At 36.2% G+C, this 13191-nt stretch overlaps 1 protein-coding gene across 1 annotated transcript in view; it reads left to right on the top strand.

The window, feature by feature from the left end:
* LOC107555093 (GTPase-activating protein and VPS9 domain-containing protein 1-like) overlaps positions 1-13191 on the top strand; it is a 46950-nt gene that overhangs the window by 15836 nt on the left and 17923 nt on the right. Inside the window, exons 2-8 of the mRNA XM_016237786.1 lie at positions 4053-4354; positions 6308-6883; positions 7452-7538; positions 8002-8136; positions 9432-9624; positions 10812-10892; positions 11447-11604. Of these exons, the coding sequence (XP_016093272.1) occupies positions 4053-4354; positions 6308-6883; positions 7452-7538; positions 8002-8136; positions 9432-9624; positions 10812-10892; positions 11447-11604 (1532 nt within the window). The remainder of the gene's footprint in view (positions 1-4052; positions 4355-6307; positions 6884-7451; positions 7539-8001; positions 8137-9431; positions 9625-10811; positions 10893-11446; positions 11605-13191) is intronic.

The raw sequence follows: 13191 nt of genomic DNA, 5'->3' as shown, positions 1-13191 counted from the left end.
AAGAAAGAGAAACATCGGAAAATAGGCATATTTTATTCAAGACAATATTATATGACATCAACACGCATTTATCATTCTTACAATCACCGCCAGAATGTCCAACTTCACCATGATGAAAATTGGGTTCTATTATTTTTCCTCAACAGTTCTCCTCACAAAACAAAATTCATTTCAAACACAAATTTGATAAGAACAGAGTGGAAATTATTAGCAACAGCAAAGCTAATATTTTCTGTTAGTTTAAGCCCAAACTAAGAAAAGTAAAACCAAACTTTGTGGCAGTAATTAAGACCAAACTGAACATGGTGGGTGTTTATGGTGCATGTCGGCAATGTTGTCTCGGCGGGGGTGGGGCGGCATGGTGGAGGTGGGGCTTACGTAGACGATATTATCGGATATCGCAATATTTTTAAAGGCGATTATCGATAAGATATTTTTGACATATCGCCCAGCCCTAGTGCAGAAGTCGATGCGGGAGAGGTGGGTCTGACTCCGAGCTACTTTTACACTGTTGCCACGGGTTATAATGCAAGTTAGCGGTTCTAAATTCACATTAAACCACAGCTTCATGGGTTTTTTGCTCTAATTTATTTTTGGTTTTGTGCTGGTTAGGGATGTTAATTTCGGTTATTTTTCCTAACCGACAACCGACGCTCGTTAACCGATTATTAACCGTTAACCGACAAGATTATTTTAAATTAGAATTTAATTAAATTAGAAAGGATAAGTGTCAGTGACCCGTTAAAAATACCAATATTTGTTTCCCGGGGATTCATTTTACATGCGCAAAAAGCAGCAAACAACAGAACATGAGGATTCACTGGTCATCATATTACATCACGCTCCTGCAGCGCTTTTGCCAGCGGAGAAAAACACAATAAAGCTAGGCTAAATATATATACATTTAATAATAATATAATATAATAATAAAATAATAATAAATAGGCCTATACGAGAAATATATTTTTACTTAAATAATAAATTAAGAAAACAAAAGAAAAACTGCAACAAGTAGCCTAGTATGCCGAGTTTCAGTTAATTTTTGTGCTGTGTGAAAGGAAACAGACGGCAGAAAGCGGGATCCTATTTTTCGTTAGGCTTATTTTACAAAAGCACAAAGATTTGTTTTTATTGTGAATGTACACAAATAAAAGCAAACCTTTTACAATTTATCTTTATGACTAAAAGGAGTAGTTGCTTCCACTGTTAGAAGGAAAAAATTCAAGTGATTGCGCCGGTGCCGCAAGTGCGCGCACAGTTAACCTTTGCTACCTTGACAATGCAGCCTGTTCATTATCATAGTAAAATACAGTCAGTCAAACATATGGAAAAAACACACTGCTCAGTTTAAATATGTAGTCAAATCTGTGCCGTTAAGCGTTATCACTGTACCGCCGTGATGTTATGCAAACCATTTTGTTTTACGTGGATATTGGAACGTGAGTGAAGTAGGCTACATAATAAATAATATTTAGGCATTCAAATACATCGCGAATGATTTTGTGTCAAATGAGAGACTCAACGTTGGTTTCAGTTTCGTTTTAGCCTAAATGAATTAGTTTTGGCTTGTCGTTTATATAGCTATAGCTTCTTACATTTTTAATTCTTGTTCTTTTCTAAATACTGTTAATTGAAAGGATTTGTTGTGGAGTGAGGGGAACTAAAATAGCCTAGCTATGTTTATGGTGTTTATTATAATGTTTGTAAACATTTCGTGTCGGCATTAGGCCTATTTCTGAAGGAAATAATAAAATGCGACTTATACGTGACTTGCATTTTTTTTTGTGTAAAAATGAATTTTATTTTAACCATGCAGCAAACCTTTTTAAATATTTTGATAAATTACTGGAAAAAAAAACCTTTTTAAACCGTTTAACTGATTGTATTAATCGGTCAAAAATTCTCACAGTCGGTTAATGGTTAACCAGTTAAAATGAACATTCGTAGTTGCTGGTATTGGTATATTTTGCGTGCTAGTGATAGGAATCGATCCCTTGACGTGATTGGTTATTGGATTGTGACGTAGCAAACCGAGGGCTGTTTCAAACCGCATTTCTGAGACTGCCATTGGGAAACTACAGTTTTAAGGAGAAAATACTCAGGAATGGTGTTGATTAATAGATTGGCACATGGTTTGTCTAAAAGCATATTAAAACCACCACATAGACATAAACTTGGTTTTCACTACAGGGGGACTTTTTTTACTAGAGTTTAGATTTTCATTTAATATTTATGTTAACAAATAAAATTAACAATAAAAACACTGATTGATGTACACATTTGAATATTACATGGCTCTTGAACACTTTACTCTGATTGGTCCATCACTGTATTATTTTGGGTTTATTCTCATTATGTCGACTGCACATTATATCTCACTTATGTATTAGGGAGTTTATCTTTGATGTTAGAAATTTAGTTTGATCTGGACACAGTCCTGAAATACATTGTTGACCAAGAGAAAATTGCATGCTCCATCTCTTTTCATTTCTCACAAGTGCTTGACTGTTAAAGAAGTTTAGTGTCTTAAAGATTGTATGTGGTCTTTGCATTGTCATTGTCATTACGTTAGTGCATGATTGAGCAATGGATTACTGCTGTATAGTCCTTAATATTCAGTGCTGACTTTGTTTACCAATAGAATGATTTTGGTCAGATTTTGTGAATGACATATGTTTTGCACACCGAACAAATAAGCAGCAATGATGCATTTCATGACTTGCTTCTTTTTACGGCAGTTTCATGAGGTTAAATGAAACGCGTCAAAGCTACTTTGTGTAGTTGCCATTGCTGTGTGCTGATGCTAAGTAAAAAGGTGAAGTAATTAAAAAATGCTTTACTTCAGCATGCCCTTTGGACCTTATAAAATTTGTGTAATTTTCTTATGCTGTATGTCCGTGTTTATAGTCTCGTAAGTTCCCTGTATGAAAATTGCTCTATTCTCTCCCTTCTCAGAGGAAATAGAGCAGTCTTCCTGTTTAGGCATGGTTATTTGTCTTACACAGTTGGAGTTGAGCTATTCAGCAGCTCTGTTTAATGACTCTAAATGTAGTGATTTTATTTTCATAAAAGGCCTCATTTGCTTTTATCCTACTAAGGTACAGTATGTGTAATTCTAAGATGTGCTGTCCAGCTGTTATAATGAGGGTATACTACTGAATCCCCATTGTGAAAAGTACACTTCAGAAAGAACCAAACTTGTAAAATTGTGAACAACTGAGACCGCAGGGAAAAATCAGCCTAATCATTCTAGACTTGAAAGAAGTAAAGTTTTGTCATCGATTACTTACCCTCATGTTGTCCCAAACCCTTATGAGTTTCTTTCTTTGTGGTACATGATAAAAGAAATGTTGAAGAATGTTCACTCTTTCCTCATATAAAATCCTGGATTCCTCTTCAATATATGGACGAGAGAGGCCTGTGCATTCTCTAGAAGTTCTTATTTTGTGTTGAATGAAAGAAATTAGGTCATATGGGTTTGGAACATCATGAGTGTGAGTAAATTATGACTTCTGGTTAAACTATTGCTGAATATGGCAGTGGTTTTCAACCTTTAACCTCCAAGCACCCAACCCCCCCATTGTTCACAACAATATTCAAAGGCCTAATACTTCTAGTTTCTGTAAATTAAAAGTCAGAATTCCAGAAGTTTTAGCAGCTGAATGTTTTTATGTTTCCCACTCTTTTTAACCATTGAATTTACATGACTTTTTCAGTCATTCAGGATTTACAGAGTAAGAGTTAAAGACTGAGAACTACTTCTTTAGGTGATTTCTACATGGTTTGGTTCTAGTTCTGTTTTTTTTTAAATGCCATATCTTATAGTATATTGTAGCACACTAAAAATGATTAAACCTCTGGTAGTCTTTGATGCTAGGAACTTCTTGAAACAACATTCAAGTTCATTCAGGACAGCAACTAAACTTGTAATGGATATTTGGAGTATCCAGCCAGCAGATAGTATAGAGATATTTATTTATCTGAATTGCATTTGCACATTCATTCCAGTGCATCTCCAGCGTGATCAGATTTAATCACAGGATTCTCTGCAGTCCAGTTCTCTAAATGCATCTCTTTCCTTTCCAGTGCGGAGGCCTCTCCTGCAGAATGCTGTCAGCATGCCAAGTTTCTGGAGGACACACAGTTTGTGGATGGTTATAAGACACTGGGCTTTCAGGAGAGCATCTATGGGGAGTTCTTGGGCCGCTTGAGGGAGAACCCGCGATTAGTGGCATCCTGTTTGGTGGCAGGAGAGAGACTCAATCATGAGCACACGCAGGGGGTCATACACACAGTCTTCACCTCACTCTATGGCAACTGCATCATGCAAGAGGATGAATGCTACCTGCTACAGGTACATAGGATATACATGTGTGTCGTGGTACAAATATAATTTTTTATATGATTTTATTTATTATACTATATTATTTTTGATATGTGTATTATTAGGGATGTAACGATTCACTCAACTCACGATTTGATTCACGATTTTGATTTCTCGATTCGATTCTCGTTTTTTTTTTTTTTTACAAAATGAGATTTAAATGATAAATTAAATGTCCTTTTATTATTGCTTTTAGACAAAATACTGTACGTTTCTTTGTGAAATTTAAATATAACACTATAATAATATACTAATATAGCACTTGTAAATTATTGCTCTTTTGTTGGTTTTGATTGCTTCTGTTGTCCTCATTTGTTAGTCGCTTTGGATAAAAGCGTTTGCTAAATAACACAATTTAAATATAATGTAAATGTAAATAACAAAACTATTTTTTATTTTATTTTAAAACAAGCCCCAAATCAAATAAATAAGTAACACAAAATTTAAAAAAATCTCTTCATATAAACAAACTAAGGCTTTGTCTGTGCTCTTTCCAATTAAAATTAGAGGCAACCACTGCATTTGAATCACATATTTAAATCGATTTTCAACCGGCTCGCGGTTACTCGTTACATCCCTATATATTAAATAAATATTTTATATAATTGTAACGTTTATTATTATTTATTAGCTCTAAAAAGGGGAATATTTATGACGAATCATAACTGGTTATGATTCATAATAAATATTTAGATTATATCTTCGAATTAACTGTAGCAGAATCAATATTACAATTATTTGATCTGTCCGTCCACCGAGCAGACAATATAATCATTTATCAATTCAAGGAATATTTATTTTCTGGCCACGGAACAATAAACTGTCCTTCTTTGTACAGTGCTAGCAGTAATTCTTAGCCAAATGTAGCAAAGGTTCAAACATTCATTGACTTGGAACTGTGAACAGTAAACAGAGACAATCCGTTGTGAATATAAGGGATTTAATAAAATGAAACTATATCTAACATATAACTAACTAAAACATATATACACAGAATGAAACAAAGTAAGGAAAAGAGAGAGAATAGGAAAGAATGGCAGTATTTCACATCACTTAACCACAACCTCTGAAAAATCATCAAAGAATCCAATAATCACCTTAAAAGGGACTGAGATTTAAACACGCACGGTTTGTTTTCCAGTTTTTATTTCTCGATTCGATTTTCGTTTTTTTTTTTTTTTTACAAAATGAGATTTAAATGATAAATTAAATGTGTCCTTTTATTATTGCTTAGACAAAATACTGTACGTTTCTTTGTGAAATTTAAATATAACACTATAATAATATACTAATATAGCACTTGTAAATTATTGCTCTTTTGTTGGTTTTGATTGCTTCTGTTGTCCTCATTTGTTAGTCGCTTTGGATAAAAGCGTTTGCTAAATAACACAATTTAAATATAATGTAAATGTAAATAACAAAACTATTTTTTATTTTATTTTAAAACAAGCCCCAAATCAAATAAATAAGTAACACAAAATTTAAAAAAATCTCTTCATATAAACAAACTAAGGCTTTGTCTGTGCTCTTTCCAATTAAAATTAGAGGCAACCACTGCATTTGAATCACATATTTAAATCGATTTTCAACCGGCTCGCGGTTACTCGTTACATCCCTATATATTAAATAAATATTTTAGTCGGTGAAGAACCATCTGGCAATTTAAAACCCCTATACAAGTAACATCTCTGACCAGAACTGTAATTTATATGCAAATGTCAAAAGGCTAAAAGGGTCTTTTAAGCCATAAACAGTCCAACACTCCAGCATGATCCTACGCAGACGCTACATAATAATACATGTTTTATTCATTAAACTTTTTTATTTTATATATATTTATTTATTTTTTATTTTATTTGTTAAGGATTAGATATTTATACCACATATAACTCTTTTTTTTTTGTACTGTCCTACTCTGTCCAGGTGCTACGTTATTTGGTGGAATTTGAGCTAAAGGAAAGTGACAACCCTCGTCGTCTGTTACGGCGAGGCACGTGTGCCTTCAGCATCCTCTTCAAACTTTTCACCGAGGGCCTGTATTCAGCTAAGCTTTTCCTCACTGCAACCCTCCACGAGCCCATCATGCAATTGCTGGTGGAGGACGAGGACCATCTAGAGACAGATCCAGCCAAGCTGATAGAACGGTTTACCCCGGCCCAGCAGGAGCGCCTGTTTGGAGAGAAAGGCACAGATGAGTACCGCAGAAAAGTTCAGGCAGCAGTGGAGGCCAACGAAGCCAAGCTGGTGGCCCTGGTCAACACCTTTATCGGCTACCTGAAGCAGAACACATATTGCTTCCCACAGAGCCTGCGCTGGATTGTGTCTCAGATGTATAAGACGCTGGCACGTGTGGAAAGGTTAGAGGTCGGGGAGGTGAGGACGATGTGCACCGACTTGCTGCTCACATGCTTCATCTGTCCAGCCATCGTCAACCCTGAACAGTATGGCATCATCTCCGATGCACCCATCAATGAGGTGGCACGTTTCAACCTCATGCAGGTAGAGAATAATGGTGTTGCATCATTACCAGTATATTACAAAACAACTGTAATGAGGTCAGCTAGGTTTAAAATGCTGAGAGTATGACAATATTTGCAAATGAGAATTTACAGATTTTTATTTGTATTTAAATGATTAGCATAAAAAAAAAATCACATTTATCAAAACACTTTTTTTTTATTGAACTAAGCCTACAATTGTTGCATGAATAACCAGTCAGTAATTTAGTCATTTTAATTAAGTCCCACAAAAATGTGTTCATAAAATGATACATAGAGGGTTGTGTACAGAGCAGAGTACAGTTTTCAGTTCACTTCAATTTCTGATTCTGAAGTTAAACATGGATGAAAATTATGACTTGCAGTTCAGTTAGTCAAATGTTAATTAATTAAAATAATCAAATTATAATAAGGTGACACTAAATAAACTTATAAACTGGCGACACTATAGAAAGACATCCAGCCATAATTCAATACAACACTTTTTCTGACACACAAATTAAGTGTGGTTTATGTCTGTCTGTGATATTAATATATTCAAAAAAATAAAACCTAATTTGATGTTTTAGGTGGGGCAGTTGTTGCAGCAGTTAGCAATGTCTGATGCAGATGATGGAGATCCTCGACGTAAAAGCAGTTTATCCAAGTTTGATAAGGTAAGAGACAAACCCAGAATTATAAAGCTTCTTTGTTTCTGATTGTCTTTCTCATCTATATCATCTTTCTCATTTTGTTGCTATATGAAGACGAACATAGGCTATTGGCGTATTGCACACTGGCCAGTTTCCTAAATCTCAGTTTAGCAAAATCTCAGAAGCAGAAACCAACCAACTCCAGTGAAATTTCATGATTCTCAATACAAATTGACCACAAAATGTAATATGTGTTTGCACATACTCCTTTATTTTAAAAGTTAAATAATATTTTAGTAAATATCATCTGGGTATTCCATACATACAGAATATTAACATACTGCACAAAGTACATTGTGCAAATAGTATGAGTAGTACAATGGTAGTACGCTATTCCAATCATGACTAGGGAATGTTATATGCTTCATTAACATGTCCCAACACTCTTTTTGTGGATTGATTCATTGCAGCTTTTTTGTCTTTTTAGATGTGTGTTGCTGCCTTTTTGGACATCGTCATTGGTGGAAGAGCTGTCGAGACTCCACCGATGTCGTCAATGAATTTACTGGAGGGCCTCACACGGACGGTGGTTTACATGACTCATAATCAGCTTTTAGCTCTGGTATGTAATGCAGTGAAGAAAGAGATGTGTGGAAGGAAGTCAACTTCGTCTGATTTTTATGATTACGTCATCAAAAGTACAAATGAGCTTTGGGCTGTTCACGTGGTCACCGTGAAATCACATCCGTCTAAAATATTGGTCTGCAGTTTTGTAATAAGTTGCACTATGACTTATATAAGAATTCCTTTGCAGTTTCACATCCTTTTCCTGCCTGAAATGTGAAGTCTTTATGAAGATGTTTATAGTTTGATCATTTTCTGTACAGTTCTATTCAAATGAATCTGTTTAGTTTAGCAGAGAGTGGGATGTCCTAAACATTGTCATATTCACAAACTAGTCTACGTTCGGTAAACTAGGACTGTCCAATTAAATTGTAATTTAGGACAATTATAGAAAATCTAATGTGATACTAAAATGAACACGTTTAATCATGTCCTCTGACCTGCATGTGAATAAGTACACAAAAACACTAAGACTAACACTAAGACAGATTGATTGCACAATGGATTACTGTGGACTGTTGGCCTGTGACAGGCTTATGCTAATATGGAAAAAAAAGCAAACAATTTATTGACTTCTAAACATTGACATTAGATTATTGTAGCAGATGCGTAGATCATTGCATTTTCTTCATTTGAGAGCTTTTATGTAATATTGATATGTAATAACTTGCAGTTAATTTAATCACAGTGTGATGTGTAATTAAACACGAATAATCACTTTAATCATTGGACAGCCCTAATCAAAACATATCTCAGTGCTTTTACTGTACTCAGCAACTCAGCTTTTACAGAAGATTCAGATCAATGAAAAATGACTCGTCTACCTCACCCTCTTTCGAACCTCAACAGAGCATGCCTAAACCCGTCCCACTAATATAGCAGTAACAGTCATACTGCATACCTTTACAGTCCTAATGCTTTAACTCTTCCTGCCCAACACTGCCAAGAGCCAATAACCCTCCGTTTCCCTGTGCTTTTCTTCTCAGCATGTGCAGCAAGATGCTCATCATCGCACTGTCATTTACAGAGCCAATTAGCCCGACTCCTATGTTGTTATTGCATTAGACTCACTGTGTGAAATTCACTAATGATGATAGCTGAATAATTAGGCCCACCTGCTTTAATTACCATCACTGATTAAGAATGAGTTAAAAAAATTACCTGAAGACATAAAAAAAACTTATTGTACATCTTTGCAGGCCTTATTTCACAGGATATCAACTTGGAGTGATTGTTTGATAGCGTGTTTGTGCCAAAGAAAAAAGAAACGTCTTTAAACTCATTTCTGTTCAGGAGGACTTTGTGCGTAGTGTCACTGCAGGAGATCAGCTTAGAGAAGAAGACCACCTGGCTCTGGAAACCCTAATAGCCAATGTACCTCAGTCCCGCACGACAAAGAGCAACAGCCTGGAGCTCACACCTTCCAACACACCCCAGCTCTCCCCAGCTACCACACCCGCCAACAAGAAGAACAGACTCCCTATTGGTATTCCTTCTACATTAACTTTACTGCATGTTGATTGCTGCAGATTCTTTGGAGACTAACCCTCTGATTTATAGAAAGTGCAGTCCAGTGTAATCTGATACAAGAATAAATGACTCTTTATTCTGGTTATTTGAAATTGTTCAAAAAGAATCAACTTGAATTCACTGAATGAACCTACTGAGTCAGTCAAGAAGGGTACTGAATCAACATCTGACTCACTTATTGAACTGCAAGTATCATTGCTTCATATTGAAAGTAAGTTTTGTGCTCTACGGATGTGAAACTTAAATCCGTGTTGTTAGTTACTGGTTGTTCATATGATTGTGTAGTTGAGGATGCACACTTGGGATTTTTAAATAGATTCTATTTTAGTAGTAGTAATAATAATAATATTTTATTTAAGAATGGATGGCAATAATAATTTATTATTGTTACTTAATATTATTGTTATAAGATACTACTACTAATACTAATTAAAATGATGTATTGAAATGTTACTGTTGATGTTGGCATGAATATAGCCATTGTTGCTGATATGGCATTAAAACAAATAAACTGCTACTAATTATTATTTATATATAAGATTATTAAATACTACTACTACTAAGATATGTAAGATAATACTGCTACTATTTGTTGTTGTTCTTATTATTAGATAGGATAATGATGATGATAATAATAATAATATTTTTTAGAATTCACCAAAAAAATCTAAAAAATAAGTCCAAGATGATTGATTAGGTTAAAGAAATATTGATTTAAAATAATATAAAAAAATATTTCATTCAGTATTAAAAAGGTTGAATCAAAGTAATTCAGTAATATAATTTTTTTTTTAATTTATGATTTTGCCCATTATATCTGTGTCTTGTTTTTTTTTTCCTGCATGGAGCATAGCATTGTTAGCTTAGCTACATGTTAATTTATTCAAAATATATTGAAATATATTGAGCATGGGAGGCTTAGGAATAGAGAGTCATAAGGATGCTGGAACAGAGCTAATATCTCCTTTTTACAACTCACCCAGACATGGACACTAGTTAGTTGTCTTCTATTAATTAACTACTGTTTGTTCTTACACTCATTTACTGATCTTTTACACACTGTTTATCTTATCCACCAACTCTCTGACTTCCCCCTTCTGTCTCTTCCACCTTTTTTCTTGCCTTGCTGCCAATGATCTTCAGGACAACAGTTGGCTGCCATAACGTGTTGGGAGCCCTCTGCCACTGCCCTGTCCGCTCATATACCCTTAGTAACCCCATTTGGTGGGTAACCCTGACAGACTGCCGTGACCGACATGTACCTCTCACCGCTTCACAAGTGCTTTCCGCACTTGCTGTGTCTGCTGTGTGTGTCCCTGCTATGCATTTTGCTTCTCGCTGTACCATATCTGGGCTGCATTACTTGCCCCATGCGATATAAATGTAGTTGAAGTGAGACATTTCAGTGTCATAAATTTTGTAAGATGTGCCTGCACCTTTTCCACCATATTCCACACTAGCTGTTTTCTACATTAGAATACATTAGACATTAGAATCTTGCAAAAAAAGGTTTCATCAGCCATAAAAAGGGGTAGTCCAATTTGTCTTTAAGCAGTCTGGAACATGTGTTCATTGTTTTAAAGTGTTATCTGTAAAATATATTTTGCCACAGTTTCTTTAAAAAGTTTCTTCACTCACATGTTATTGTTGCCATTTAAAGATGTTTTTGAGCGTTTGTGAATGCTAGTGCTCATGCAGGCTTTTGCTAACACACTTAGCAGCCTTGCGGTTCCTCTAACCCTTATAGTTTGTCTCCTTTCCCACTCTTCCTCACCCAGCAGGCTCTCGCAGCCGAAGCCGTTCCAACATGGCCCAGGAGGGAGAGACTGAAGCCAGCTCTCAGGAGTCTCTGCAGGAGGTCACACCTGAAGAAGTGCTAGTCATCTCGCTGGGAACCTCACTGCAGACCGTACCTGGGATGATGTCTGAAAACGAGGTCAGAATCTTTAGTCAATATGTCATGCTGAGAAGGTCCAATTGTAGTAGTTACAGTGGGGAAAATATTTAATTGATCCCCTGCTGATTTTATAAGCTTGCCCACTTACAAAGAAATGAAGGGTCTTTCATTTTTAAGGTAGGTTTATTTTAATGGGTAGAGACAAAATACAGACCAAAAAATCCAGAAAAAACACATTATATAAAAGTCAGAGATTGATTTGCATTTCAGTGAGTGAAATAAGTATTTGATCTCCTACCAACCAGCAAGAATTCTGGCTTCCACAGATTGGTTATGTGCCCTTGTGGAACACAGATTAGTCCCGTCACTTTAAGAAGTTACTCCTAATGCCAGCTCGCTAGGTGTATAAAAGACACCTGTCCACACAATCTGTATCTTCCATTCCAACCTCTCCCACCACCATGGGCAAGACCAAAGAGCTTTCAAAGGATGTCAGAGACAAGATTGTAGATCTGTACAAGCCTTGAATGGGCTACAAGACCATCAGCATGAAGCTTGGTGAGAAGGAGACAACTGTTGGTGGGATTATTCGGAAATTAAAGAAATACAAAATAACCATCAATCGGCCTCAGTCTGGAGCTCTGTGCAAGATCTTGCCTCATGGGGTAAGGATGATCATGAGAAAGGTGAGGGATCAGCCCCGAATTACACGGGAGTAGCTTGTTAATCATCTTAAGGCAGTTGGGACCACAATTGGTAACACACTATGCCACTAATGGACTGAAATCCTGCAGCACCCGCAAGGTCCCCCTGCTCAAGAAGGCACATGTACAGGCCCGTTTAAAGTTTGCCAGAGAGCATCTAAATGATTCAGAGAAGGCTTGGGAGAAAGTGCTGTGGTCAGATGAGACCAAAATTGAGCTCTTTGGCATTAACTCGACTCGCCGTGTTTGGAGGGAGAGAAATGCTGACTATGACCCCATGAACACCATCCCTACAGTCAAACACGGAAGTGGAAACATTATGCTTTGGGTCTGTTTTTCTGCTAAGGGTACAGGACGACTTCACTGCATTGAGGGGCAAATGGACGGGGCCATGTACTGTAAAATCTTGGACGAGAACCTCCTTCCCTCAGCCAGAACATTGAAGATGGGTCTTGGATAAGTCTTCAAGGATTATAATGACCCAAAACATACCGCCATACTGTCAAGGCAACATAGGAGTGGCTCAAGAAGAAGCACATTAAGGTCATGGTGTGGCCTAGCCAGTCTCCAGACCTCAGTCCTATAGAAAATCTGTGGAGGGAGCTGAAAAGCCAATAATCCTTAAGGATTTAGAGAGGATCTGTAAAGAGGAGTGGACCAAAATCCCTCCTGAGATGTGTGCAAACCTGGTGACCAACTACAAGAAACGTCTTACCTCTGTGCTTGCCAACAAGGGTTTCTGCACCAAGTACTAAGTTATGTTTTGTTTGGGGATCAAATACTTATTTCACTCACTGAAATGCAAATCAATTTCTAACCTTTATATAATGTGTTTTTCTGGATTTTTTTGGTTGATATTCTGTCTCTTTACGTTAAGATAAACCTACCATAAAAATTACAGACCCTTAATTTCTTTGTAAGT

Source organism: Sinocyclocheilus grahami, unplaced genomic scaffold (genome assembly GCF_001515645.1).
Source record: "Sinocyclocheilus grahami isolate Dianchi unplaced genomic scaffold, SAMN03320097.WGS_v1.1 scaffold525.1, whole genome shotgun sequence".
Lineage (NCBI taxonomy): Eukaryota > Metazoa > Chordata > Actinopteri > Cypriniformes > Cyprinidae > Sinocyclocheilus > Sinocyclocheilus grahami.
Note: the sequence above shows the minus strand (reverse complement) of the source record. Positions and strands in the feature narration are given on the sequence as shown.